The 25,034-nt window shown below is 43.8% G+C and overlaps 1 protein-coding gene across 1 annotated transcript in view; it reads right to left on the bottom strand.

The window, feature by feature from the left end:
• RASA2 (RAS p21 protein activator 2) overlaps window positions 1-25,034 on the bottom strand; it is a 619,199-nt gene that overhangs the window by 62,315 nt on the left and 531,850 nt on the right. Inside the window, exons 20-21 of the mRNA XM_086943698.1 lie at window positions 15,597-15,679; window positions 11,859-12,067 (exon numbers count right to left, since the gene is read on the bottom strand). Coding sequence (XP_086799824.1) covers window positions 11,859-12,067; window positions 15,597-15,679 — 292 coding nt within the window. The remainder of the gene's footprint in view (window positions 1-11,858; window positions 12,068-15,596; window positions 15,680-25,034) is intronic.

Below are 25,034 nucleotides of genomic sequence, written 5' to 3'. Positions count from 1 at the left end.
ATCCAGCTTGTCCGGAAAGAATATGGTAATGGAGGATACACTGATACAGAAGGTGCCTGCAGTTCACTATCCCTCCTGGCCGATGCAATGGCCACTAGAAAGGAAGTTTTTATGGTCCGAAGACGTAAAGGGCAGTTGTGAACAGGCTCAAAGGGCAAGCACATAAAGAACATCAATGCCAGATTAATTTCCCAATGGGGAATTATGAAGGGTTTTGAATGGAACATATGTTTTAGTCCTTTTAGGAAAAGAGTCACAATGGAAGACAAACAGGGAGGGCTGCTCCGGCAACTGCCAAGATTGCAGATATAGTCAAAAGAACAAATAACAATATCAATGACCGAGTTGAAGAAAGGTGATCAACATGTTTGGTAGAGCACCAAGCCACACATTTTCCCCAAAAGCAGGCGTTTACGTCTTGGTTGAGGGATACCAGACTGCCAAAATTACATCTCAGACATTTGCAGGAAGGTCAAAAATTGTCAACTGCACCACTCAATCTCCATGCATGATGGTGGAGTGTGTACAGGTTCAGGTGCAGGACCCTGCACTGCTGCTGCTAAAGTCGATCCTTCCAAAGGTACAGCCTGACCGGAGTACCACTGGTTTCACTCAGGACTTGGGATCCCAAACTCTCCGTGCCCAATCTGGTGCCACAAGAATGACTTGGGCCAGGTCATTCTTGATCTTCTTGAGAACTCTGGCCAGGAGTGGTATTGGTGCAAATGCATACAGGAGGCCTGAGAAAACTGTCTCAGAGCGAGAATCATCCTGTTAACTCCAGCGAGCAAAAATGTTGACTTTGCAGTTCTCCATAGTGGTGAACAGATCTAACCAAGGTTCCCTTCAATCTTTGAAGAGACCTTGCACCACCTCCACATGGAGATGCCATTCATGATTCGCTAGGCATCGGCGTCTGAGTTTATCTGCTCTGGTGATCCGAGACCCCGCCAGGTATTGAACTACAAGGAATATGTCTAGAGAGACAGGGCCTCTTGACATGGGGTCCACAACCCCACCTACCCTGTTTGTTGGAATACCACACGGTGGTGGTGTTATTCGTGAACAGTTGATCCAGCTTTCCCATCATGGAAGAAAAAGGCTTTGATACCAGTTGGGCTGCTCTCAACTTCAGGTTCATATGGAACCGAGACAGCTCAGGAGATCGGAGTCCTCTTATAGCCACTCTTCTCAGATGGGCGCCCACAACCCAGGAGTGACGCTACAGTCAGTTCAGGGTGGGGAAGGGAGGGGGGGGTCGGTCACTGACCCAAATGCGATTCGTCATCCACCACCGCAGATATTTTGCAGTTTCCTCCGATATCTGCACCAGGTTGGAGAGACTACCTTGATGCTGTACCCAACTGAAATTTCCGGTCCCACTACACAGCCTGCATATGTCACCAGAAGAATGCATAATGCCATGAGGCCCAACAACCTCAGGTCAGTCTTCCTGAATTCCAGGATAGAGTTGAAGCATCCGTATCATAGCCTGAATATCCTGGACTCACAACTCAGGAGGACAGGGACGAAAGTGCATTGTATCCAGAACAGCCCTGTTGAAAGGGAGCGTCTGAGAGGGAGTCAGGTGTGGCTACAGCATGTTGATAGTGAACCCCAGCCAGTGCAGAAGGTTTGCCATAGTCTGGTGGTGGGAAACGACTGAATGGTGTGAGCCCGCCTTCAACAGCCAGTTATTGAGGTAGAGGGGAGACGCAGCACCAGGCCCAGGGGCGAGGACTCACCTGAACTACAGGCTCCAGGAGGCGTTGGGGGCAGCGCGTGAGCGCCGGAGCCCTCCCTTTCCGCCCACACCACCCGCATTGGCAATAAGAAGACTTCGCGGAAGACGCAGCGCCAGGCACAGGGGCGAGGACTCACCTGAACTACAGGCTCCAGGAGGCGTTGGGGGCAGGGCGTGAGCGCCGGAGCCCTCCCTTTCCGCCTACACCGGGATAAAAGGAAATTGTCATCATCGTCGCGCGCGGACGTGCGCCGGGCTAAGCCCGGGCAAAGGGCGGGCCGTCAGTGGCCAGAAGAGGCCGGGCCGCGCTACCCCTCTGACATCTGCAATGGGTAAGCGAAAATAGCAATATAACGGGGAGCATGGGGGGAAAAAAAGCTAAGGTGCCCAGGAAATCTGAATCAATAATATCATATTTAACATCTGCTTTGGGGGCACTATCGAAAGAAACCGCGAATGCAGAGAGAGAACTGGGCATGGGTAGCACTGAAGTTGCCCCTGATGCAGGTGTTTCAGTGTTGGACCGGACCGAGAGTATACCTTTAGAGCCGAACATTATGATCATTAAACCACCCACACTGATCAAGCCCGCTGCTGGTGAGACTGATTTATTGGTGACGTCAGATGGCCATGGGGCTAAAAGCCCGGAGTCTCCCCTACAACATCCATCGCGCAAGAGCAGGCTGGCAAAAAAACCCACCAAGAGACAAAAGCCTGTTGTTGCTGCCCATTGTATGGACCCTAATATTAGGGAATACGTCAGGGAAATGGTCGAGGAATTGTTCACAGCACGTTTGGAACCTGAATTAGTGGCCATTGCAAAAGACATTATGGACACCCTTAATACATGTGTTGCAGGGCTGTTAAAAAAATGTGATAAAATTGATGTGTTTTTGAAACAGCATATAGGCCAACAAGGGCGCCCAACCCAGGACCAAGTAAATCATCGCGATAAACATAGGGAAGAAATTCCCTGCAAAGAGAATAGGCCCACTAGGGAGAAGTGTCATCATTATCATTAATAAAGATCGAGTAGGGAACACTAACTAAGGAGCTGGTAACACTAGGAGATCACCCCCACCTAGAGCTAGACATGAGTATCGGCAGGGCTTTACCTTGGATCTACCACCTGATGCTGCCCCACTGGTGGCTGTTTTTACGGAGGTCCCTCCCATTAAGGGATGGCGGGATAGAATCAACTCAGGATCTCCTGAAATTAGCCAGTCACTGGTGTGCACATCATAGCAGTGGAGGTTTTGACATTACAAGATCCATCATTATGGCAAGGAGAGTTGATTGAGTTGGTCTTCGTCCCAAATGTATTACCGGGGATTGTGTGGTTGTGAACCTTAATACCCGGTTTAATGCGGAGAGATTATTTTGGGACGCCTTGGAGCTGGACAACACGGGCATTAGACCTGTTCCCGTGGGCTATTTTTACCCTCCAGTTAGGCCATATCTAAAGAATCTGATCATCAGTCATTACCAACCCGGGGTAGTCTGTCGAGAACTCTACACACAATCGATACCGCCCAGAATTGGCTAGAGGTGGGGTCTCTACAGAGGACAGAAAGGGTTTCCCAGGCTATTCCACCAACCAACTCACCCCTGCACCAATCAATTATAGAGATAGGCCTCTCAAATCGTTTCTCTTCCTTGTCTCAATTGGATTTAAACGATTGACAACCCGCTAATATTCAAGATCAGGGTGATTTAGATGGGGGGGCCAATCAGATAGCATCATGTAGGATTCTGAGCTGGAATTTGGCGGGTATTAGGCCCAAGAGGACTGATGATCTGTGGTTGTATTTTGTGAAACAGTACAACATTATTGCCCTGCAGGAAACGTGGGATGTGGCTAGTAGTTTTAGCATGGATGGTTATCTAAGCTATGCTATCCCAGCAGTCCAGGGAACTGTCGGGAGGCCTAAGGGTGGTCTAATTGTCCTCTTTTCTCTTAATTTGATAGGTGCCGTCAAAAAATTGGATCTAGATTACAGTGATATTATGATACTAGAGTGGAGTGGGATTCTTTCACAGAAGCTTCTTTTAATTAACTTTTATAATTCTAAAGGTGGTTCACAGTATAATGAGCACCTAAGGGCTCTGGACCAGTTTTTGTCTATAAACTTGCTCAGAACTCTGTTTTCGAGGTGATCCTTTTGGGAGATTTTAATATCCACCCGTGTAAATGGGACGGTAACTCAGGGGACCCGTGTGGGCCGCCTACCGCAGTGGTGCCTCACTTTGAGCATATTAGCCAGGGAGAGGCACTCGAAGAATTTTTAGCCATCACCAACCTATTTGAACTAGGTCTCGACGAAGGGGTTGAGAGGGCACCTACTTTTATTGGAAGAGGGACCAATACAGTTATTAATTATATCTTTTTATCGCCGGCGGTACTGGATAAGACCCTAGGCTATAGAGTGGTGATGTCAGCATTTATTGCCCATAATCCGGTCCTCCTAGAGGTTGATCTAGGGGAACTGAGTGGACCTAAGGGCACTGGACGGGGGGGATCCAAGAAGCCTGATAACCAAAGATCAAGGGAGAAGGATTAAATGGGACAGGGTGGTGCCGGAATCCTTTTTTGAGGACCTCGCCGTATAGGCGGAGGCAAATCTTGCGATTTGCCTTGATAGCTCGGCCCCAAGTGGGGAGATCTTAGGCGCTTATGTGGCAGTTTGCGATCAGATCGCAAAGAATTTAGAGGTAGCCAATAATAAGAACTCTAGGAAGGCACAAAGATGGTTTGGTGGTGGCTGTTCGAAGTCGCACGGAGCCCTTCTTCAGGCTTTGAAAACTAGGCCTAGGGACAGGGCCCTTGTTGCTAACCTTCGGAAGAAATATAAAATAGCTATTGCAAAACGCAAACAACAAATCAAAGAGGAGGCGTGAGAGAATCTCCTCTAAATTGAAGTTTAGCGGGATAGCAGGAAATTTTGGTCAACCATAAATCACCCGTTCTTCTCTGAGCAGGAGAACCTAGACATGGACTGCGTCATTCCGGATGAATGCTGGCTCCGACATTTTAAGGAAATTTAGGATATGGATAGCTTAGAGCAGCAGGATGGTCCTAACACTACCTCTCGAGGTGCACTCCCAGTTAATTTTGAAGTGAGTGAGGTGGAATAAGCGATAAGAGACATGTCAAAAAATAAAGCTCCAGGCCCTGATGGGGTGCCTGCGGACTTGTATAGTCTCTATCCAAATTTTTGGGCCAAGATTTTGACTGTCTTTAGCGCCTCGTCCTTAACGGGCTTCCCATCATCATGGGCAAAATCAGTTATAGTCCCGATATTTAAAAAAGGGGCTAGAGGGGACCGCGCCTGTTATAGGCCAATATCTTTGTTAGACTCCGCAGTGAAAATCCTGGGCAGAGTTATTTTATATAAACCTAGGGATTGGCTAGAGGGCAGGGGGGTCCTCTCAAACCTCCAATACGGATTTAGAGTGCATAGGAGCACCATGGACCAATGATCAACCTTCATCTCCTTATAAGTAAATACACAGTGGCTAAGGAAGGGCTTATATACATGGGTTTCATGGATATCTTTTCAGCTTTCAATTTAGTTATTCGTTCAAAATTATGGCTGATCCTTCGGGAAATAGGCATAGACCCATCGCTGGTTAATTTCTTAAGCGCCTTGCATCAGGACCTCTCTGCAGCAGTGAGGGTTACTTGGGAAGGAAGGTGCACCAGCCACTTTAGTTCCAAGAGGGGTGTCAGGCAGGGTTTCATTCTGGCACCCCTCCTTTTTACAATCTATATTAATGCCTTGGAGAAGACCTTGGGAGCGGCCACCCTTGATGTTCCGCGTATAGGAGAATTGGTTGTTCCGGTTCTCCTATACGCGGATGACGCAGTGTTAGTGGCTCGTACGGGATTAGGCCTCCAGAGGCTGCTGGACCACTTCGGCAGGTTCTTGGACTCCCTGTACTTAAAAGTTAACAGTAAAAAGTCGCATGTTATGGTGGCACGGACAAGAGGTAGGCATGCTAGGTTAAAATAATTCTCCTGCAATGGGGTGGTACTGTCAAGGGTCCCGGTTTTTACTTACCTCGGGGTCCTTTTTGATGAAAGGAAATTGGGGGCCACAACAAAAGCTCAAGAGCAATGCGGTAGCAAGATCAACAACAGCTCTCCTGGGTTTCGCTAAGAGGTTGGGGGCTAGACCTATTGAAGCAATACTGAAGATTTACAAATCAAAATGTTTGGCGAATGCCTGTTATGGTGCATCTATATGGGGTTATACATCCCAAAGCAGGATACAAGTAGCAGAAAACAGGTTTTTAAGATCACTTCTGACCGTTCCCCAGTCGACACCAACCTATTCCTTACACACGGAATTAGGTCTGGGTTACATCACAGATCAATTAAAAATGGCACCATTGATCTGTTGGGTGAAAACGTGGTTGAATGAGGAAATTACTCTGAATCACCAGATCCTAAGTGATTGTGTAGCTCTCGATAAGGCACATAGGGTCCCCTTGGCTGAGGTACGTTAGAGCGGCGTGCATCAAGCTTGGACGACCTGAATTGTACACATCACCAGATTCCATAAAAAAGGAGAATATAGGTTGGATTAAGCACAACTTTCTGAACATGCTAGAAATGGAGCGGGAGGAGTGGGAGTTAAAAAAAAAACGTGTGTCAGAGCTAACTATCTCTTATTAACTTCCCCTTCCATCGAACCCTACCTAAAAATCGTAACCAAGCCATTAAATCGCTACTTGCTGGTCAGATTTCGATTTAACTTAATTCATCTCACCCTAGGTGCCTTTCCAAATTGGGGAAAACCAGAAATTTCTGCTCCTTGTACATGTGAAAATTTCTCGACACAAGACACCTTGCACTTTATTATGTTTTGTGAATTTTATTCTGAGATTAGGAAGAAAGTTTTAACCCCATTACTGTGAGAGGCCGGTTTTGTACAAGTAAGGGCAGCCCTACTGTATTTGCAAATGCTTAGTAGAACACGTGAGATTTATAGCGTTGCGAACTTCTTGGTGGCTTAATAACAAAAAGACTGTTCGTGCTTAAACAGTCTGTTGGTCCCATACCCGGATAAATTGTTTTATCGGATTTATTTGATTTTGACTAAAATAATGATGAACTCATGTATATTGATCGTAATTTTTGTATACATATTTATTTGAATATTTTAAACTTTTATGCAGTATGCTTTTTACCCTGTCTTTTATGATTTTAATTAATCGAAACAAAGAGTTTTGACTGACTGACTTGAGGTAGAGAAAGACTGGCAACCCCGGACCTCTGCAGATGTGCTGCAACCACCACCTTTGTGAAAACCTGAGAGACAATTGAGAGGCCAAAAAGGAGCACATGGAATTGCAGGTACTCAAGGCACAACTGTGAACCACAGGTAACGCCTGTGGGTAGGCAGGTGGGGTATATGGAAGTTGGCATACAGCACGTCCAGGACTACCATCCCGTCTCCAGGGTACACAGAAACGGGGCCAACGTGAGCATTCTGAATTTTTCCTTCTTCAGAGGGCTCAGGTCTAAAACAGGGTGGAGGCTTCCGTTCTTCTTTGGCACGAAAAAGTAACTGGAATAGCAACCACTACCTACTTCTGATGCCGGTACCCTCTCAATGGCTTCCTTGGCCAAAACATCCTGCACTTCCTGACAGAGCACGGACATGTTCTGTTCCGTCAGCCGGTTTATGGATGGTGGTATGGACGGCTGGGTTTCAAAGAATGGGATGAAATAACTATTGAACAATTGACAGTAACCACTTATCTGATGTTATTGACTGCCAGAAGGGTAGGTGGTGTTGTATCCTGCCCCCAACTGGTTGCCAGTGATGAAGAGTTCAAACTAAAGTTGCTTTGAGATTGCGATTGCCAGGTTGGGGGGGGGGGGGGATGTGATGTTTGGGGTGACTGGGTTTCCTTTCTGGCTGTGTCTGAGGCTTGTGGGAGCCGAAAAGGAATGGGGAGCCTGAAGGCCTTGGTGGCTGGCTGGAAGTTGCTGGTTGCCCCAACCGTGGCCACCAAGGGGCGAAAGGCAGAATGAGGTTGGCATGAGGCCATGTAGACACCCAGTGACTAAGCAACAACCAGACTACCCTTGATGCGCTCTAGCATAGAATCGGTCTTATGGCTGAGGAGGAGGGTGTCACTGAAGGTCATATCCAGAAGTAATGCCTGGACATCCCCCGAAGAGCCTGTAGATCTCAGCCAGGCATGATGCCAGAGTGCCACTGATAGCACAATTGCTCTGCCTAGGCAAGTCTTTCATATCCAGTCCACAGCGAATGGCTACCTTTGCTGCATCCTGTCCATTATGGCTTGGACTTCCACTGAGACCATGGGTAGAAGTTTTTTAACCAAATCCCAAAGTATGTGGGTGTATCACATCAAGAGGCATGCAGTGTTCACCTACCTCACTGCAAGGCTGGCATTAGAGAACATTCTCTTGCCAAAGGTATCCACCTTCTTGTGTTCCCTATTTAGCGGTGTGGTAGGGAACGCACCAGGGTTAACTTAGGAGGTGAAGGCCTGGACAACCAGACTGCCCAAGGGGTGAGGAAAGAGGGTCCCCAGGAGCGGGGCGATGGCAGCAGGCAACTTTCTTTTGCACATGAGCCCCTGTGCAGGGCTTGGCCCAAGCCCAAAGTAGGATATCTCGGACAGCTTAATTGAAAGGGAGGAGATGGTCTGTGGTAGCGATGCCCGGCTGAAGCACCTCTGTCAATACAGTCTTGACTGCCAAGGATGGCAGCATAAGATCCAGGACCTCAGCCACCCTCCTCAGCACCATGGCAAAGGAAGCCTCTTCCTCCATAGCCACACAAGGAGGAGAAACTGAGCCATAGTCTGGGGAAGTGTCCATACCAGTGGCATCTGCCAGTTCCTCATATCAGTTGTCTTCTGGTTCATCTAAAAGGTTGAGGCAACCATAAGGATCCTCAGATCCTCCACAATCATACTTCTCCTTAGGCCTGTCAAAAAAAGTAGGCCCTGGCTCTGACCCTGACTCGAAAGATTGAATTTCACCTGGCACCGGAGTCTAGGCTGGTCCGGCTCCTCATTGGATTTGGGTATGATGATGGGGTTGGCGGCACAGGGAGTCATTCAGAATCCACAATCAGATCCAAGGGGCCTGAGTAGGCCGATGGCAGACCTGCCGGTGGGAATCCAGAGGGCTGACAAACCAAAGATGAAGTGTGTGGCCTGCAAAATTCTCAGAGTGGGATGGGGGTCGCTTAGTCTCTGAGAAACTCAGGGAGTCACGGAGTGGATGAAGAGACAGACTACATGCTATAGCGAGGTCTAGAATAACGCCATTCCTTGTGCCTCATACAATAACTAGGACCGGTGCAGCAAAGTCAAAGAGCGCTTTGACTCCTTGGATTTCTTAGAAGCTTTTTTTTATAACTTACCAGACTACTATAAGTGTGATAAGCACCTGGGACAGGGTCCACAAACAGGCCCAGGACCCTCTTTACGACCAGGACCCTGAACGTCGCGGAGGCGTCTGGCATCAGGCTACCAGGAGCTTCAGGGAGTGATCCCTCACCGCCTTGGGATTCATGGTGCGGCATTCCTCACAGGTCTTGGAGTGGTGGTCCCGCTCCAGGAACCAGAGACAAACGAGATGGGGGTTTGTCACAAACATAGGTATGTGTTCCGGAACGGTAAGGAATGGCAGCTACAAGTCTCTATCTGATATAGATATTTTATTAAGACTAGATGTGACCCACAGATCACATGAAATTTCGGTAGTAGGTACATAAAGTCACCTTTCTGGGGTCAGAACAGGAGACCAGTGCATGTTCCATTCAGATCTGCACAACCGATATTTTATTTTTGTTTCCTTCCATCTATTGAGGCAATACCATGTTCTGTTTATAATTTCTCCAAGCATCTGCTGGATCTTGAGTATTTTCGCTCACAATGAAATTCATACTGCATTTTTAGTGGGAAATTAGTCTCAATATGAAAAAAGTTGCTAAAAATCTGAAATAAACCTGCAAATCACTACACATGATGTAGGACGAAGACAACAAATCACACCCAAGCAAAAACGTTTCAGCATTTCAGTTTGTCGTCTAGGCAACATGTCCCATTACACCAAAAGTAACTTGGTGATACAGATTCATGGTGATGAACAGGGGCATGGTGCTGTCTCTACCTGTCAGATGTGACATGCATTGTACAATGAAGCATCAGTGTAGCCAGGCCAAACCAGTAAACAGGGCATCTCTTTTTGCTGCAAAGAATACCTGCCGATACTTTCCCTAAATTGTAGCAGTACTAATTGAGGTCTCCACTATAGCCTACGCGCAACATGTAGCCTAAATATCAGCAACAAGTTATATTTACCTTAGGGCACTAGTTATAATTACTTGAGTGAACTGTAACTATAACTGCTGAATTTCTATGGTTATGTGCATGTAAAATGTGAACATAACGATAATGTCCTTGTAACCTTTGTTTTTTTTTGTGAATTTCTAAGGTTTTTAAAATGTTGTTTCCTAACTAAAACGTCCCTGTAACCTTTGTTTTTTTCAGTGAATATATATTTATATATATATATATATAAATATATATTATGATTGCATTTAAAGCATATTTCTTAATTATCGGCACAGCCTCCTCACTTTCTTTCCTACGTGTAGTGCCTCTTCATATTATTCTTTCTTATCCAGTATCAATCAAGATGCACCGTGTTGCAGTGATACAGAAGTTAAATAACTAGCTTATAAGCATATGGTTACTTGTTTCTTCCAATTCAATCTTACTAATAACCCCTGTTGAGAAAACAATTCAAGCTTTTTGAACCACTATATGGGAAGCAACTTAAACCGCTGTCTGCTTATATCTATCTCACTCAATCAAAATCTTACCAGAAGATTATAACATGAAACAAATACAGAGCAGTCTCTTTTTAAGTCATTCAAGTAGTGACATGGAAGACTAAGCTGCTATATTGCCACACATCCTACTTCGTAGTCCTGATCAAAAGTACCTCTTCTATTTAGCCCATAAACCTCCTCACTCTCTCCACTGCGTACAGATTTCTACATGTACATTGGTTCGCTTCCTTTTATAAGGCTTGAACAGCTCCAGGCAGACAACTCGTCTTTATACAGTAGACTAAGGTCGCCTTGGGGCCAAATGATGCTCTACAGCTGTTAGTACAACAGATTACAGTGAAATGAGAATTCTTAGCACAGAGGATACACTGCCGTCGTTGTGACCAGGTGTATTACAGCTACAGCTATATGCCCCCACCCCAAAGGATCCACACTTCAATCTATGTGTGTGGAGCGAATCAATGTTCCAGAACACTGCACAAAGCAACAAGCGATGGGTTGATAATTGGCTCAGATTGATAGCGCACTAACAAAAGAAACATCGGTTGTGACACTCTGCACAGAGCTTAATTTGTGACAGATGTAGCCGGTGGCCGGAACCAGCACTCATTTTTGTGAACCAGGATTATTTTTCATTAGTACACTTTGACCTAATGCAAGAGAGATAAAGGTATAAACAGAGAGAAGGAAATAGGAAATAAACTACAGGAAAGCAGTAAAAAAAGGAGAAAGTAAGTATGAAAAAGAACCTGCAAGTGTGCGACAAAGGACAAGAAGCGTAGCGTAACAAAGAAGCACGAGATGGAACAAAGTGCATGCAGACAGCCTTGTAATCAGCAACTCTGGCACTGTGAAGCACATGTAAGCTGGCTCCCAAGAAAAAACTTTGGGATAATACACTTTTTCTTTTAACAAATGATGCTGTTGCACACATTGTTAAAATGACTAGCCTGACAGCAAAAGATGTCATAAAAAAAGCAAGACACAGGCAGACATACTGTCTCGGGCATGTCTGCCTGAGTAGCACAAACCTTGTAACTTCAATAATTCCCTGCAAAAAGCTCAAAATAGCATCTACATAGTGCCAATTTATCAGTAACATCTAACAATAGTTTACACGGGTTAAAGACTCTCAGACGCTCTTTAACTGATAGATCAATTTAGACATTATTAAAGGCTGCATAAAAAAGGTTAACAGAATGGAACTTCTAGTATATTATTTGCAAGTCTAAAGAACCTAATCATTCAAGACATTATCTACTTACGCAGTACATGGAGTGCAGCCTTCCGTGTTTTCTGAAGTGGCCTTGCAGCAATGCCAGCTTCCATTCAGATAAGCGGATGGGTGATAAACACGCAGCCTGCGTGGATTACATCGGCTAAGCCTGCTCAGTGCTTCGATCCACTCATTGGCCTCAACACAGTTGTTGGCTTGAACGTAAAGGGGTTTGTCGGTATGTAAAACTTGAAACATCTGCCAAAAAATCATGCAATTATGTAAGTTCTACTATGTAAAATATATAGAAATATATAAGGGTAACTGTGAATAAAGGGGATGTTTGACCCAAGGGTTGTAAGGGACAGAAAATACGCACTGGGAGTGAAGTTTTAGGGCCCCCAACACTAAGCTATGGTTGACATGTAGACATGTACCATCTTTTACTCTCCCTGTAGTGGATTGCCTAGGGCCTACTGATAAATCTGAATGTACATGGGGGCATAATAATGATAATTCCTGGACAGGCCCTTCCTTACATATCAAGTGACAGGCCCCTCTTCTCTCCATGAAAGTAAACAGGAGAAACGTTGATCAATGATTCGGCAGTATGTCCCTATGAGCTCACAAGGTCCATTATCGTTTAAATACCCATCTGACCTTAATGTCTTCTCTACTTCGGGGCTCACCTCATGGACTACTGAGTGACCCTACGCAGGTCAAAGAAAAAAAACGCAGCACCAAGCTACGCTATCATGCTAGTTGAACATTGATCTTGAGAAATTCTACTCTAATTGGATGCTAATCAGAGGTTCGCACTATAGTTTGCGCAGCAGTCAAACAGCCTCGTGGCCTGGCTCAAGTTCTAGATTACCTGAAGAATATATTTATTTAAGTGAAAATACCCACTTAACACACCACTGCATTTACCAAATTACCTGCAGCATTTCAATCAATAATAAATCGGACAGAAAATAGTGACCATGTTCTTAGATTTTCTATACGAACTTACATGATGACCAAATGTACATTTGCAATATGGAGGAAGCACACTGGCTAATACTATGCTTCTAATCACAAACAAAAACATCTGTAGCCTTCATCAGATCAGTTTTAACTCACACTCCGCCCATGTATTATGTCACTAACAGTGCCTTGATAATTGAAATAAATATTAACTGATTCACAAAGTTTTCCCCCAGTTTGACTTACGCCTGGATAACGTTTGAAACGTTGCTTGCTTAACAAGTAACTCATTTAAAAGGCTAGGATTTTGCATACAAGGTTTGGCATGTGCAGATGGGTTTTCCCAATTACTGGGCTCCTGCTGTATACTAAATCTCTGCAAGGTTTAAGCAACATAGCCTTAATTTCCAATTATTCTTGCGAATTGGACACACCTTGCTTTGCACCACCTGTGAAATTATCGTAGTCAGGATGTCTCCTAATCTCCGTGTCCTCTAGCAAGGTCAAAGTGCTCTCGCTCAAGAGCGTGGTCGATTTGCATGCATCCCTTTAAATCTAGTTCTGCTATGGGGAGGGCGCCCTCAGACAAGAAACGCCTGTTCTAACATGGGTATTCAAGATCAATTAACTGGACTGGATCAGTTGCTTAAAGGTGGGAGCAGCAAAAGGGTTTGTAGTCATGCGAGGAAGCAGAATATATAAGTTTCACAAAACAAAAATATTGTTGAAAGTTCAGATAACTAAAGTCCAATCTCCCAAGATCCAGGATTTGCTGGACTGAGACAGAAAAATGTAGAGAAAAAGTTTATGAGACAATTACAACACTCTCTAGGACAAATAGGCAATGGAGAAAAAAAAAAGGAGTTCAATTGTTAACACAGTATGCAACAAATAAGGCATATTATGCAACAATCAAAACAGTAATTATTTGTTCACAAAAATACCATGTCAAACAATATAAAATACCAAAGGTAACCTGAAGAGTACTCTGCCCAAAGCACAAATGTAAAACACTGTCTCATTAATACAAGTGAGATAACAATCTAAACGACTCAGCAACAAGAAAGACTGGTACAACCCAACAACAAAGAGGCCTGCATATATTATTCAGAAAGAAGATCGCCACATAGTCTGACCAGGAAAGAGCAATGGGGTTACTTTTAGCATACAATCTCATTGACCTTAGTTAAATGCTGACCCAAGTAGATTTTTCTCTAGGCTTCTCTAACCCTGAATCCTTCAATTCCTACATTTTTGCTGGCAAATCATTTGTTGTTGCAGAGAACCAGGCTTCGACATGTGCTATCAAGTCAAGGCAAGTCAAAACCACTTTATTCGATTAATTAAAATCATAAAATAATACAATTTCAGTCATAATGACAATCAAAACCCGTTATAAAAAGATAATTATCTTTTAATAACGGGTTTTAATTGTCATTATGACTGAAATTGTATTAATTGACTTTTAAACATGTTTTAAATAGTTTTTATAAATGTCTAGTATACTTTTATGATTTTAATTAATCGAATAAAGTGGTTTTGACTGGACTAGTGGTGCTATCATTTCTACTGCCAAGACAGAGGCGCAACCAATGGACGACTGATTCTTCAAGTCTTGAAGAGGAAAGTACTATTGTCGGAGATAGCAGTGGGAAAATGTGAGGTGTCTATATTAAGCAGGTTTGTACTCAAAAGTGGTAGAAAGTATTGAGGTATTTCCACCACCATCTCCTTAATGATAGTCCGAGGATGACGATTTAAGACAGGACTTCACAATCTTCCTTTGCATCCTCTTCAACCAAAGTAGAGATGGCTTGTTCCTTGGTAGCAATACCCTGGTGTTGTATGACTTGTAGAATGATTCTTTCTTACCTTATTTTGTCCTCAACAGAAGTATCAAAAAGGTAATGAGTCTCTGGTGCTAACAGATCCGTATAACTTGGTCAACATTGAGAAAATACATGCATTATTTATGTGACTGTAGGTCAGATTATCAATATCAAAAATATTGGGTTGACCTAATTTAGTTTACAAAAATATCACCCCACCTGGAGTAATAGAAGAAAATCTACACCCAACGGAGAAATATTTCGGTTAATGATATTTAAGACCTTATATTTGTGCCAGAAGATATTTAGGCCACACTATTCTAGAACCATACCATGTATATTTTTTCACCATTCATCAAAGGCAGCGCTTTTTCCCAAAATGATTAAAGGTTTAAAAAAGTTATGTTGTTTTATGTCAACATGGGCAAATCTAAGAAATCTTTCTCCAACATATTCACAAACTAATCAAGGTAGAAACAAGTGGTGTTTAGCACTAAAAGAGAATATTGTATTGCAGTAAGTAAAAGCATATGTTTAATATCACTGTTGAGTTCGAAATCAGTGGCACTAACAGCCCTGTTCGTTTTAAGTCACAGCCTGCTGTTGTCCAGATCTGTTCGACTTAAGGTGTATATATGAACATAGTATTGCCATGTAAGGTTTATTATTTAAAAGACAAGAATATCCGTCAAAAAAGCCTGCACTAAGACAAAGATTAGACTTAACCACAATTTGCACAGAAATTGGCACCACCACTTTATGTAACTGTATTTATTTAATCACTTTATCGCATATGTTATGTAGCAAGTGGCAACTGAACATCCTCTTATTTCTCCAGGAAGTACTAAATCCAGAGGAAATTCCATCTGTTGATTCTTCAGATTTAGCATTTTCTTCAGAAATCAGTAAATTATTCATTACCAACCAGCTCTAAATAAGGCCCCACGTTAAAAAAAAATCCAAGTATCTAAAGCTTAACAGATCATGCTTACGTTATCCCTCTCGAAGCATCTTTCATTGACCTTCTCAACCGCAGTTATGTTTTTGATTGGAATGCTGTAGGCTGGTTCTTTATCTGTAAACACATATGTATTCATCAGAAAATATCAATCAACCAACCAATTAGGCTTATTTAGACTGACGTCAAAGATTACACATCACATAATATCACAATTCATAAAGTATTTAAAAAAAGTTACATTGCAAACATATTCATAACTTTTCAAGAGAAACTATGGTGTTAAAAACAAAAATACAGAATTACAATAAAGCAAGAACATATCAGAGAACATGTAGCACTTAAGTTATAAAGTTAAGTGGTGTCAGAGCATCAGTAGTGACATCCAGAAACAAAAAGGATGCTTCAAGTTACGGTGAATAAAAAAGTTTTTAATTATTCAGTGAAATAATCTGACCTCGAGAGTGACCTCTAGTACGAGATAACATTTCATTTTGCATACCCAGAATGCATTTTCCCAGACAGACATTTTTCAGATGACTATAATAACGGCTAATGGAAAACACAGGAAAATTCCATAAACGCCAATAAATATGTATTTATTTCCCAAAGTTTATCTAAATGTGCCCACTATACCTTCTTCATCTGACTTTGTTGTCATGGGTAAAGTAAAAAAAATGCAACTCCGGCGACAAAGTGAAACAAAAATTCTGAGGTGGAAATCGAAAAAGAAAATAATGTAATATGAGCTAAACGGAGCTACACTTAAATGTAAGTAAATGCTGTTTATCGGACATACAGGTCCATAGAGGTAGCTCATTCTGAATAATTACATTTGAACTACATGACCTTGAGAACTGTAATGGTAAAACCCCATTCTACTTGTATAATCACTATCTCAGGGAGATGTGACATTACTACATACAGAGGTAAGATACACAAGTGTGAGCTCTCCCTGCTAATATCAGGATCACAAAGTAAAATGTAGAAAACACTTTAAAAGGGTTTTCAGCTCAATGGGATAGCATTATCTTATAACACCATACAGGTCCATTTGAAATGCCAAAATGCTGGAGCCTGAACGCTTACTAAAATAAATTAAACAAAACACAAAATTATCCCACAAAACATATCTTTAACACACGGAGTATTTTTTTTTTTGAAAACCTTTATTTTGCAGTATCAGCAGACAGTTACGGGCCTACAACCACCTGGCCGGCCTCGGCTACGATATGTAGCACATTAGCAAATGTACGGTAACTCAGTAGCACACCGATAAAAACAGCAAGCATATCAAGTTACACTGTAACCAGAGCGACCACTGAGAGACAGGAGGAATTAAGGTTCATTTTTTAATTTATAGAATATGAAGGATCAAATACCGCACAGTCTAGCAATGAGTACCGAGTGGGCAATGCATACAACAGAGCAGATAAGCAGCAAACATTTTAGGATACCGGTGCTAAAGACTATCAAATGGATAAACGTAAACCGTACAGGCAACACACCAGTCATCGCCCATCCCAGGTACGTAAGCCAACCCTAGTACCTCCCACAGGACCGCGAGAAGCGGAGAACAACGAGAGGCACCCCACTAACCCAGCATATCGATCCAAAGGAAATGAGAGAAAAGAAGAAAAGAAAACACAAGAGAAAAGAAGAAGAAGAAAAAAGGCCCATAGTAACTAAGGGAAAAAACAAAACAAGAACCCCGGCCCCCAACCCCCCACCCTGCACCCCTGCAGAGGCTACGGCCTACCCCCCCTGGCAGCGTGCCTGTCGCCCTCAAAACGAATACCCGAAATTTAGAGAGAAAGACGTAGTCAGGAAAAGGCCATAGAGTAAAGAGTATACAAACCCAGAAGCCTCACCCCCCCAGCCCCCCACCCTGCACGTCGAAGAGGCTATGGCCCACCCCCCAACTAACGTGCCTGTCGCCCCAGAAATACCCCAATGAAAGGGAAGAAACGGGGGAAAAGTCACTAAAACCAGACCCCTGCTCTCCCCCCGCTCGCACCAAGTAGCTCAGGCTCGATCACAAATAGACCAACAAATCGACAAGCAGTGGTGGCGTCGTAGTACAGATCAGTAAAGCGTCCTCATCACAATAGTTGACCGGGCATCCGTCCTTCGATATATGGAAGAAGAATTCACTCCTGACCCATTTTGACCCTTCCATCAATACGTGGCCACTGAAAGTTAGCAATGCAGTACATCCTCAGACGATCAGAGTAACCAGGCAAGCAAGGCAGAGCCAACTCCGTGGGAGACACCAGCATCAAGGGGCTGAAAAGACAGCCCTTCCAGACATGTAGACGCAACAGCAAGGTTCCGGGCCAACCTCCCAAATCGCGACACAATAAGGGCAACGCAGGCTGGATGGGCAAAGAAACAGTTCCATGGAGGCAATCCGACTGCTTTGCAGGTTCAGGCCCCAATGCCGCACTCACGCAGTCGGTTGACTTGGACCCGTCTCCAACACTAGTCAGGGCCCCCCACGGAACCACCTGTAGATACATAGCAGTTTCACCCGGTGCCAGTGGAGAGCCGCTTGCGGCACAACTCTCCCTTGGATCGTCGAAGCTCTCATCCATCGGCGGGGTATTAATGGCGTCCAGTCTCCGTCCAAGTTCTCTGGCTCCTCCCACCCAAGCAAGATGGAGGGAGCCCAGAGCAACAATGAGGTCCCGAACCGTGGGTTCCATCATGCATGGCCGGCACAAACTCTCTCGCACTCAATGTAGCCTCTTCCCCAACCAGCGCCAAAAGCCCACACAGTTCCACCTGGCCAAAGAGCTAGTAGAAGATCCACCCTGCAGGGGCCATCACCACACTAAGCTGCTGCGAGCAATCCACCATTTCCACCATGGCCGTATGCAGGTCACTCAGTCTATGGACGTCTTATAGGAAGCACGGGCAGTAGTCGCGCTGTGCTGCACGAGGTCATATTATCAGGGACAGACCCGCCAACCGCATGCAAGATTGCTGACCTCCATGTCGCTGAGGTCCGAGAAAGATACACAGGTCCGCCCCAAGTCCACAAGTGCTTGTAGCGTTGCACCCGATCCAAAATGGCGACCCCCGCCCGTCCAGTCGACCCACACAATCAGCCTCAAGAACAAAGGAACAGTCTTACTAGCCGGCGGTGTGGAATCTCCAGTGTGTGCTTCCGTATCTGGGGCAGCGCTCGTTAACCACGTCTCTCTAGGCAGGTCCAGCGCCGCCTCCCGCAGTTCCGAGCTATGGGCGTCTTGGCCTGCAAAGCCGCGTCCTCGAGTGACATCAGTGGCCGGCATCAACCTCCGGCCACTCAGCCAGCAGTCGGACTCCGTCACGGCCCAGGCAGAAAGGATCAAAGGGAGGGTTGCCGGTCACGTCCAAACTCCAGAGTTGCCGCCCGCTAATCCACCAGTGCTTCCGACGCCGTGTCAGGTCAGCCCCGAGCTTGTGCAAGCAGGGGAAGGCAGGATATTGGCAGGATTCATGCCGTGGCGAGCGGAGCTCGCGGACTAAGCGGCCATCTCGCTTTGCGCTCGGCCACGCCCCCCCGCCACACGGAGTATTAATCCCTTTCAGTGCTCAGTTGTTTATGACCATGAAGAAACTATGGGCCTGATTTAGATCTTGGCGGACGGGATATATCCTATTGGATTTATATTTCGGTGGACTGGATATCCGTCACCGCTGTGACAGAGTAACCCGCCTGCCAAAATCTAAACCAGGCCTTTAGTTTTAATGTTTTATTTTTTTTGCAACTGAGGATGTTTAAAAAGATGTACACCATTTTAGATTATTTTTAGCAAGTTAAACATTAGGCTTTTGTCGAAGGTGCATACTTTCACTGGTGCAACCCACACATGCATCTCAAGTATTGAGATCGCTAAACAAAGACAGTAATAACACTAATCGTCTTTACACAACTGAACAATGTTTTGTTGTATTTGTCACATAAAGACACCTTGGAAAGCAAACCAAGGGAATAACAAATCTGTGTACACTAACTATGCATGTTTCTTTAAGTATAGAATCTTATCACATAAATAAATCTTGTAGTTAATTACATATGGCCCTTTCTACTATCTCCATACTACTCATATGTCATTCATATCCACAGTTCTGTACGGGCTAGCACAGTTGAAAATTATCACTGTTCTTATTCCGGTTACCCTTGTGGCTAGGTCAGCTCTAAAGAATTATTTTAATAAGTAAAATAAAATTGCTCAAGAATTCAGCCAGTGCAAAGTTGAAAGAACTCAGAAAGCATTCTGAGGTACAGTAGCAGCACTCCTACAAAACTACATCTGGACTACTGCAAGTTGAAGTTAATAGTTAAGATGATGTAATGGAATGACATACCAGTTTTTGCATCACGTACAGACATATTAGCTTTTTTCTTATACTCATCACAAAGTTGACCAGCCCTTGCTGGACTGTCAAAAAATTGAAGACTAACAATCAGTACAGTATTTGACCCATTCTGGCCAATCACTTGACAGTTACAGCAAGCAATTTTATATTGCCACTGTAGTATTATCATGGCCAGGAGAGAATAAACGAATAAGGTATGGAAAGGAAGATCATCAGCATACAGAGCTGGAATCAGAATAAGATTTATTGTATAATTTATTAAAATCTTTAAAACATGGTCATCGTCACGAAAAAATATAAATATCGAGGAGAAAAGAAAAAACTTTACATGTAATAAAAACCCTAAACTATCATCGTCAACTAACAATCAAAACTATGAATTCCCATAGGCATGATAAAAGACATCCCTTAACAAGTATACACAGTAAAGCGTAAACATGGAGCCAGTTATTTTGGGGCCCCGCTCGGGTAACTGCCTTACAATGCTCTTAAGGGCTTTGGTGCGTGAATCCTCTGAGTGATTGTCTGCAGGTCCTCCTTCGGTGTTTTATTAAAGCCTTAAGGGCTGGGCCACCAGTGCCGGTGATACCACTAGCAGACAATCTTCCTGTTGCCCTTGGTCAGGGCTTTTTCGAATTAAAATGGGTTTGCCGGGCACAGCTTTAAAGTGTTTTGTGCAGGGTTATAAAGTACTGTGCATATCCAGGAATACAATCTGGCCAGCTTAGGGGCTCAACTCCTGAGTGCCATTAGCTACCCCTCTTTAGGGTAAAAATTGTTTTGTAAAAACATCCAGGGGTGGGCAACCAGTGGCTAACAAGTCCCCCAATGGGCTATCTTCCTAGTGCCCTTAGTTAAAGTTAATTCCATGCAAAAAACACCTCAGGAGATAGCTTTAAGTTCCTAGTGTAACATTCCAAAGTGCTTTGTAAGCCTGGTAATGCTTTCTAACTGGGTTGAGGGAAAAGCTGAACAAAGGTTTTGTTGTGCTTCCAAGTGCACTGAGCACAATTGGCATCAGCCGACCCTTCTTTGGCCAGGGGTGGCTTTGTTATGACATCGGGACCTAGGCTGCCAGTGCTATGCAGACCCATCAACAGGCATGCTTCCTGTATGCCCTAATTAAGTTGAACCAAATTAAGGAGCCCCTTATTAAGCAGTTTAAAGTGCCCCCCATTGACAGAAACAGCTGTCCCTGCCGACTAAAGCCTTTTGACCAAGAAGATGATGGGGCTGCTTATACAGAATGACAACTTTAGCCGTTTAGGTGGTCAACCAATTGACTGCATCTCTATACAGGATAGTAAAGCAGCTCCCTTGCTGAATTCCCCTTAGTTGTTTGCAGACAGGGGCTATTATACACTGGGGGAACTTGCTATGCTGGTGTCCTCCCCACTGTATGTAACGTTGAAAACGCTATTTTTAGACATTTCAGAAAACGTGCTAACAGCTGGGTAGATTCCCCTTTTAAGCAGCATTGCTAGGCTTCATTCCAAGTCTGAATATTTAACCCTTTCGCTGCCAAATAAACTATTGACTACAAATTTGCATGCTTTTTATCCAACATCCTGGGGATTATATAGGTACCCGGGTTTGTGGATTCTTCTGAAGGGGACTGAGAAAATAGCCAAAATATAGATACATTTTGAGTTCTTGGAGAAAAATTGGAAAAAAGTGCTCTGGATAAAAGGGTCTGTTTTTTTCACAAAAATGGAATCAACAAATGGTGTGATGTGCTAAAGCACCATCTTCCCAGTTTTCAGGAACATGCAAAACCTTATAGAAAAAAAATTACTTTTTACCACAGTTTTGGCATTTTTTAAAGAGGTAATCCTTTTTCCTATTTTTTTGCTTTCAACTGATTTCCAGTTTGTGGTGCAAACCAGTGTGAAACCCATGGGTGATCCAGGTAAGTTATATATTTCTGAAAAGTAGACAAATTCCAAATTCAAGGGGTTATATGTGTAGATCCCTCAAGGTTTCCCGCAAAAACTGACTGTTAAAATAAAAGTAGGAAAATACAGCTACTTGTGAATGTTTTCATCTGTAACTTTTTGTCACAAAGACAGATTTACAAATCCAATGCACCAATATGTTCACTAGACCCTTTTGGTTGTGGAGATATATAGGATTTGTAGGTTATCCAAGAACCCAAGGTTCTCAGTGCCAACAATTGAGCTGCACCGTACAAGGGTTTTTCATGGAGTACAGAGATCAATTCATATGGTGAAATAGGTAGAGTGAAACATAGGCATCAAGGTTACCTATGTATTTCTGAAAAGGGCACAAGATAAGGAGTTTAGGAGCAGTAGCTATTTGTACAACTCTGAAGTTGAGGGTACCCATAATGTCGTGTCTCTGTTCGGCCAAATGAGAAATGCGGTCATTTAAAATGCACATGTTTTGCTAAGTTGCCTTTTCTTTCACACAATGACTTGCCACACATGTGCGTGTGTGTCAGTGTAAGATTAATTTCTCTGAAACTACACTGCTTACAAATTCCACTTTGTAAGTACACTATCACAACACCTTGAACATCCCGTACAAGGTCTGAACATACATTGTGCAAATCTGTTGTCCTTTTATGCAGCAACGCAGATATATACAGAACAAAAAGAATGTCAGCCTGCCTAAGGTCTCACCTCAGAGCAAGAACGCTTTTTGTTATAAATAAACAAGCATTACCAGGTTTAGGCAGAGGAGCACTTGCTGTAATTGATAGGCCACTATAAGTTGAAACCTCAGCGCAGCAGCTTGCTGATCCCTCTGCAAGGAAGTATGTCCAATTTGTGACCAAGACGGGGACCTACATTCTTTCCCTTTAGGTAATGGGGATTGGATCATCCAAAGGGGATTCTTGGCATAACACACACACCCTAAACACTTAGGTTAGGGAACACATAGTAGGAGTACGCTATCTAGATATTGTTGTATATGCTCGCATATATACATTATTTTAGGCAACATGGTGGAACTGTTCATTCTGTTCACGGTCCTTATATTGCTAGTTACTCGTATCTACTTCTATCTATCTATTGATCATTGCAGCACATATACTCTATACAAGAATCCAGATCGTTCAATAAATATTGAAAAACGCCACAGTGTCTTCCTTGTATGTTCTTCAGAGAGAAAGAGCACAGTGATTGAGAAAAAGGGTTCTAGATCTGTTACCATGATTCCTGGAAGGCATCAGGGTTGGAATGCTCTGTGGATGCCAAAACCATTCACTACCTGTCTAGGTTTAGGGGGTACTTATTGTGGTACTGTGAGCTAGCTGGCCTGTAGGACAACATATCCTGAGGGGGTGATCGGAATCAGTCTAGCCATCCCAAAGTTCATGTTGCCCAACAAACGAGCCGTTCCTACTAGAAAGTAGTACTACAAGACAGTATGAGCATATGATTTAGAGGGTATTTTTCAAAGTGTCTTCTTTCTTACACACTGGCTTATATTTGGAAGGCAGAAATGAAGCATAATACAATAGGCAATAATATCCTTATATTCTATGCTCCCACGTAGTACCTCACTTGTGTGGGTAAGCCTAGTGCCCGCGACTTGGAACGGCCCAAACTGCAACATGGATACATCACATTTTTCCACTCAAAACGGACCTGTTTTTTGTCAAGTGCGTAGCTGTGGATTTTAGGCCGTAGATCCTAGGGGAATCCAGGATGGGGTGACTTTTGTGTCTCTCCCCAGGTTGTTTTACCCAGAATCCCTTGCCAACCTCAAACTTTGACTAAAAAACAAAAACAAATGTTCTCACATTTCTGTGATGGAAAGTTCTGGAACCCCAGAGGAGCTACAAATTCCCTTCCACCCAGAATTCCCCTAAGTTTTCTGATACAAAGAATACCTCACTTGTGTGGGTAGGCCCAGTGCCAGGACAGGAAAGAGCCCAAAACGCAACACAGATACATTTCATTTTTCCACAAAAAAACTTTTTTGTTAAGGGGACAGCAGTGGATTGTGGGCCCCAGAAATTTTTAGAAACTAGACACCTAGGGGAATCAGGATAGGGTGACTTGCTTGGCTATCAGCAGGTTGTTTAACACAGAATGCCTTGCAAACCTCAAACTTTGAAGGAAAAAAACAATTTTTCTTCACATTTCTGTGATGGAAAGTTCTGGAATCTGCAGGGAGCCAAACTTACTTCCATCAAGCATTCCCCAAAGTTTTCTTACAAAAATTATCTGATTTGGCAATGGAGTAGCAGCATTTTTTTGGCCTGGGAGTTTAAGGCCACCCTGGGAAACTTACCAAACCTAGACATTTCTGAAAACTAGCCATCCAGCGGAGTCCAGGTTTGTATGCCTCGCATGGATTCCACTATACCCTGCAAACCTCAAACTTTGCCTAATTTTGCACATTTTCCTTGAATTTCTGTGACAAACTTCCGGAACCAGCAGGAATCCGCAACATTTTTACCACCCAGCAATCTCCCACTTGTCCGTATAAAATTGCTACCTCACTTATGTGGCTAGGCCTAGTGAATGTGACAGTCAAGCATCAAAAAAAGGCCAATGGGAGTCTCGCGGAGAGACTCCTCGACTCTGGTTTCATTTGTGCCTTTTGTTTGCAAGCTGTTGAAGAAAATATCCCCTTTCCTGCCACCCAAACCTCAAATTCTACTTTCACCCAAAATTATACATTACCCTGATAAAGCCCTAACCCTCAAACACTCGAACAACCAGCTGCAACACCCTGCAATTCGATCCCCAAAATATCCAAATCAGCAAATTTATTAATCCCGAAAATGTAACAAAGTCACATGTAGAAACTAGGCCCAAACACAACTTCCAATGGATCGATTTTCTTCAAATAAATTGCAAATAAAACTAGAATATCTAAGCTTCTTCCATCAAAGGCAAATTCACTCACAACTAGCAAGAACATCCCCGAATTTCAGCCAAAAAAACATGCAGATCGTCTATGGAGGTCGAGTAGGTGGGTCTCTGCTTGGGGATCATCCTCGTGCAGCACTACCCAAGACGAGATCTACTGGGGAATGGTACCATTAGAAAGTGGAGACTCTCCCAATGACACCTCCCCCATCGGATTCCGTGCTCAGGTGTTGCGATATGCCCCTGAGCACCGATGC

Source organism: Lissotriton vulgaris, chromosome 11, assembly GCF_964263255.1.
Source record: "Lissotriton vulgaris chromosome 11, aLisVul1.2, whole genome shotgun sequence".
Classification (NCBI taxonomy): Eukaryota; Metazoa; Chordata; class Amphibia; order Caudata; family Salamandridae; genus Lissotriton; species Lissotriton vulgaris.
The sequence above is the reverse complement of the archived record's forward strand: the minus strand, read 5'-3'. Positions and strand labels throughout refer to the sequence as shown.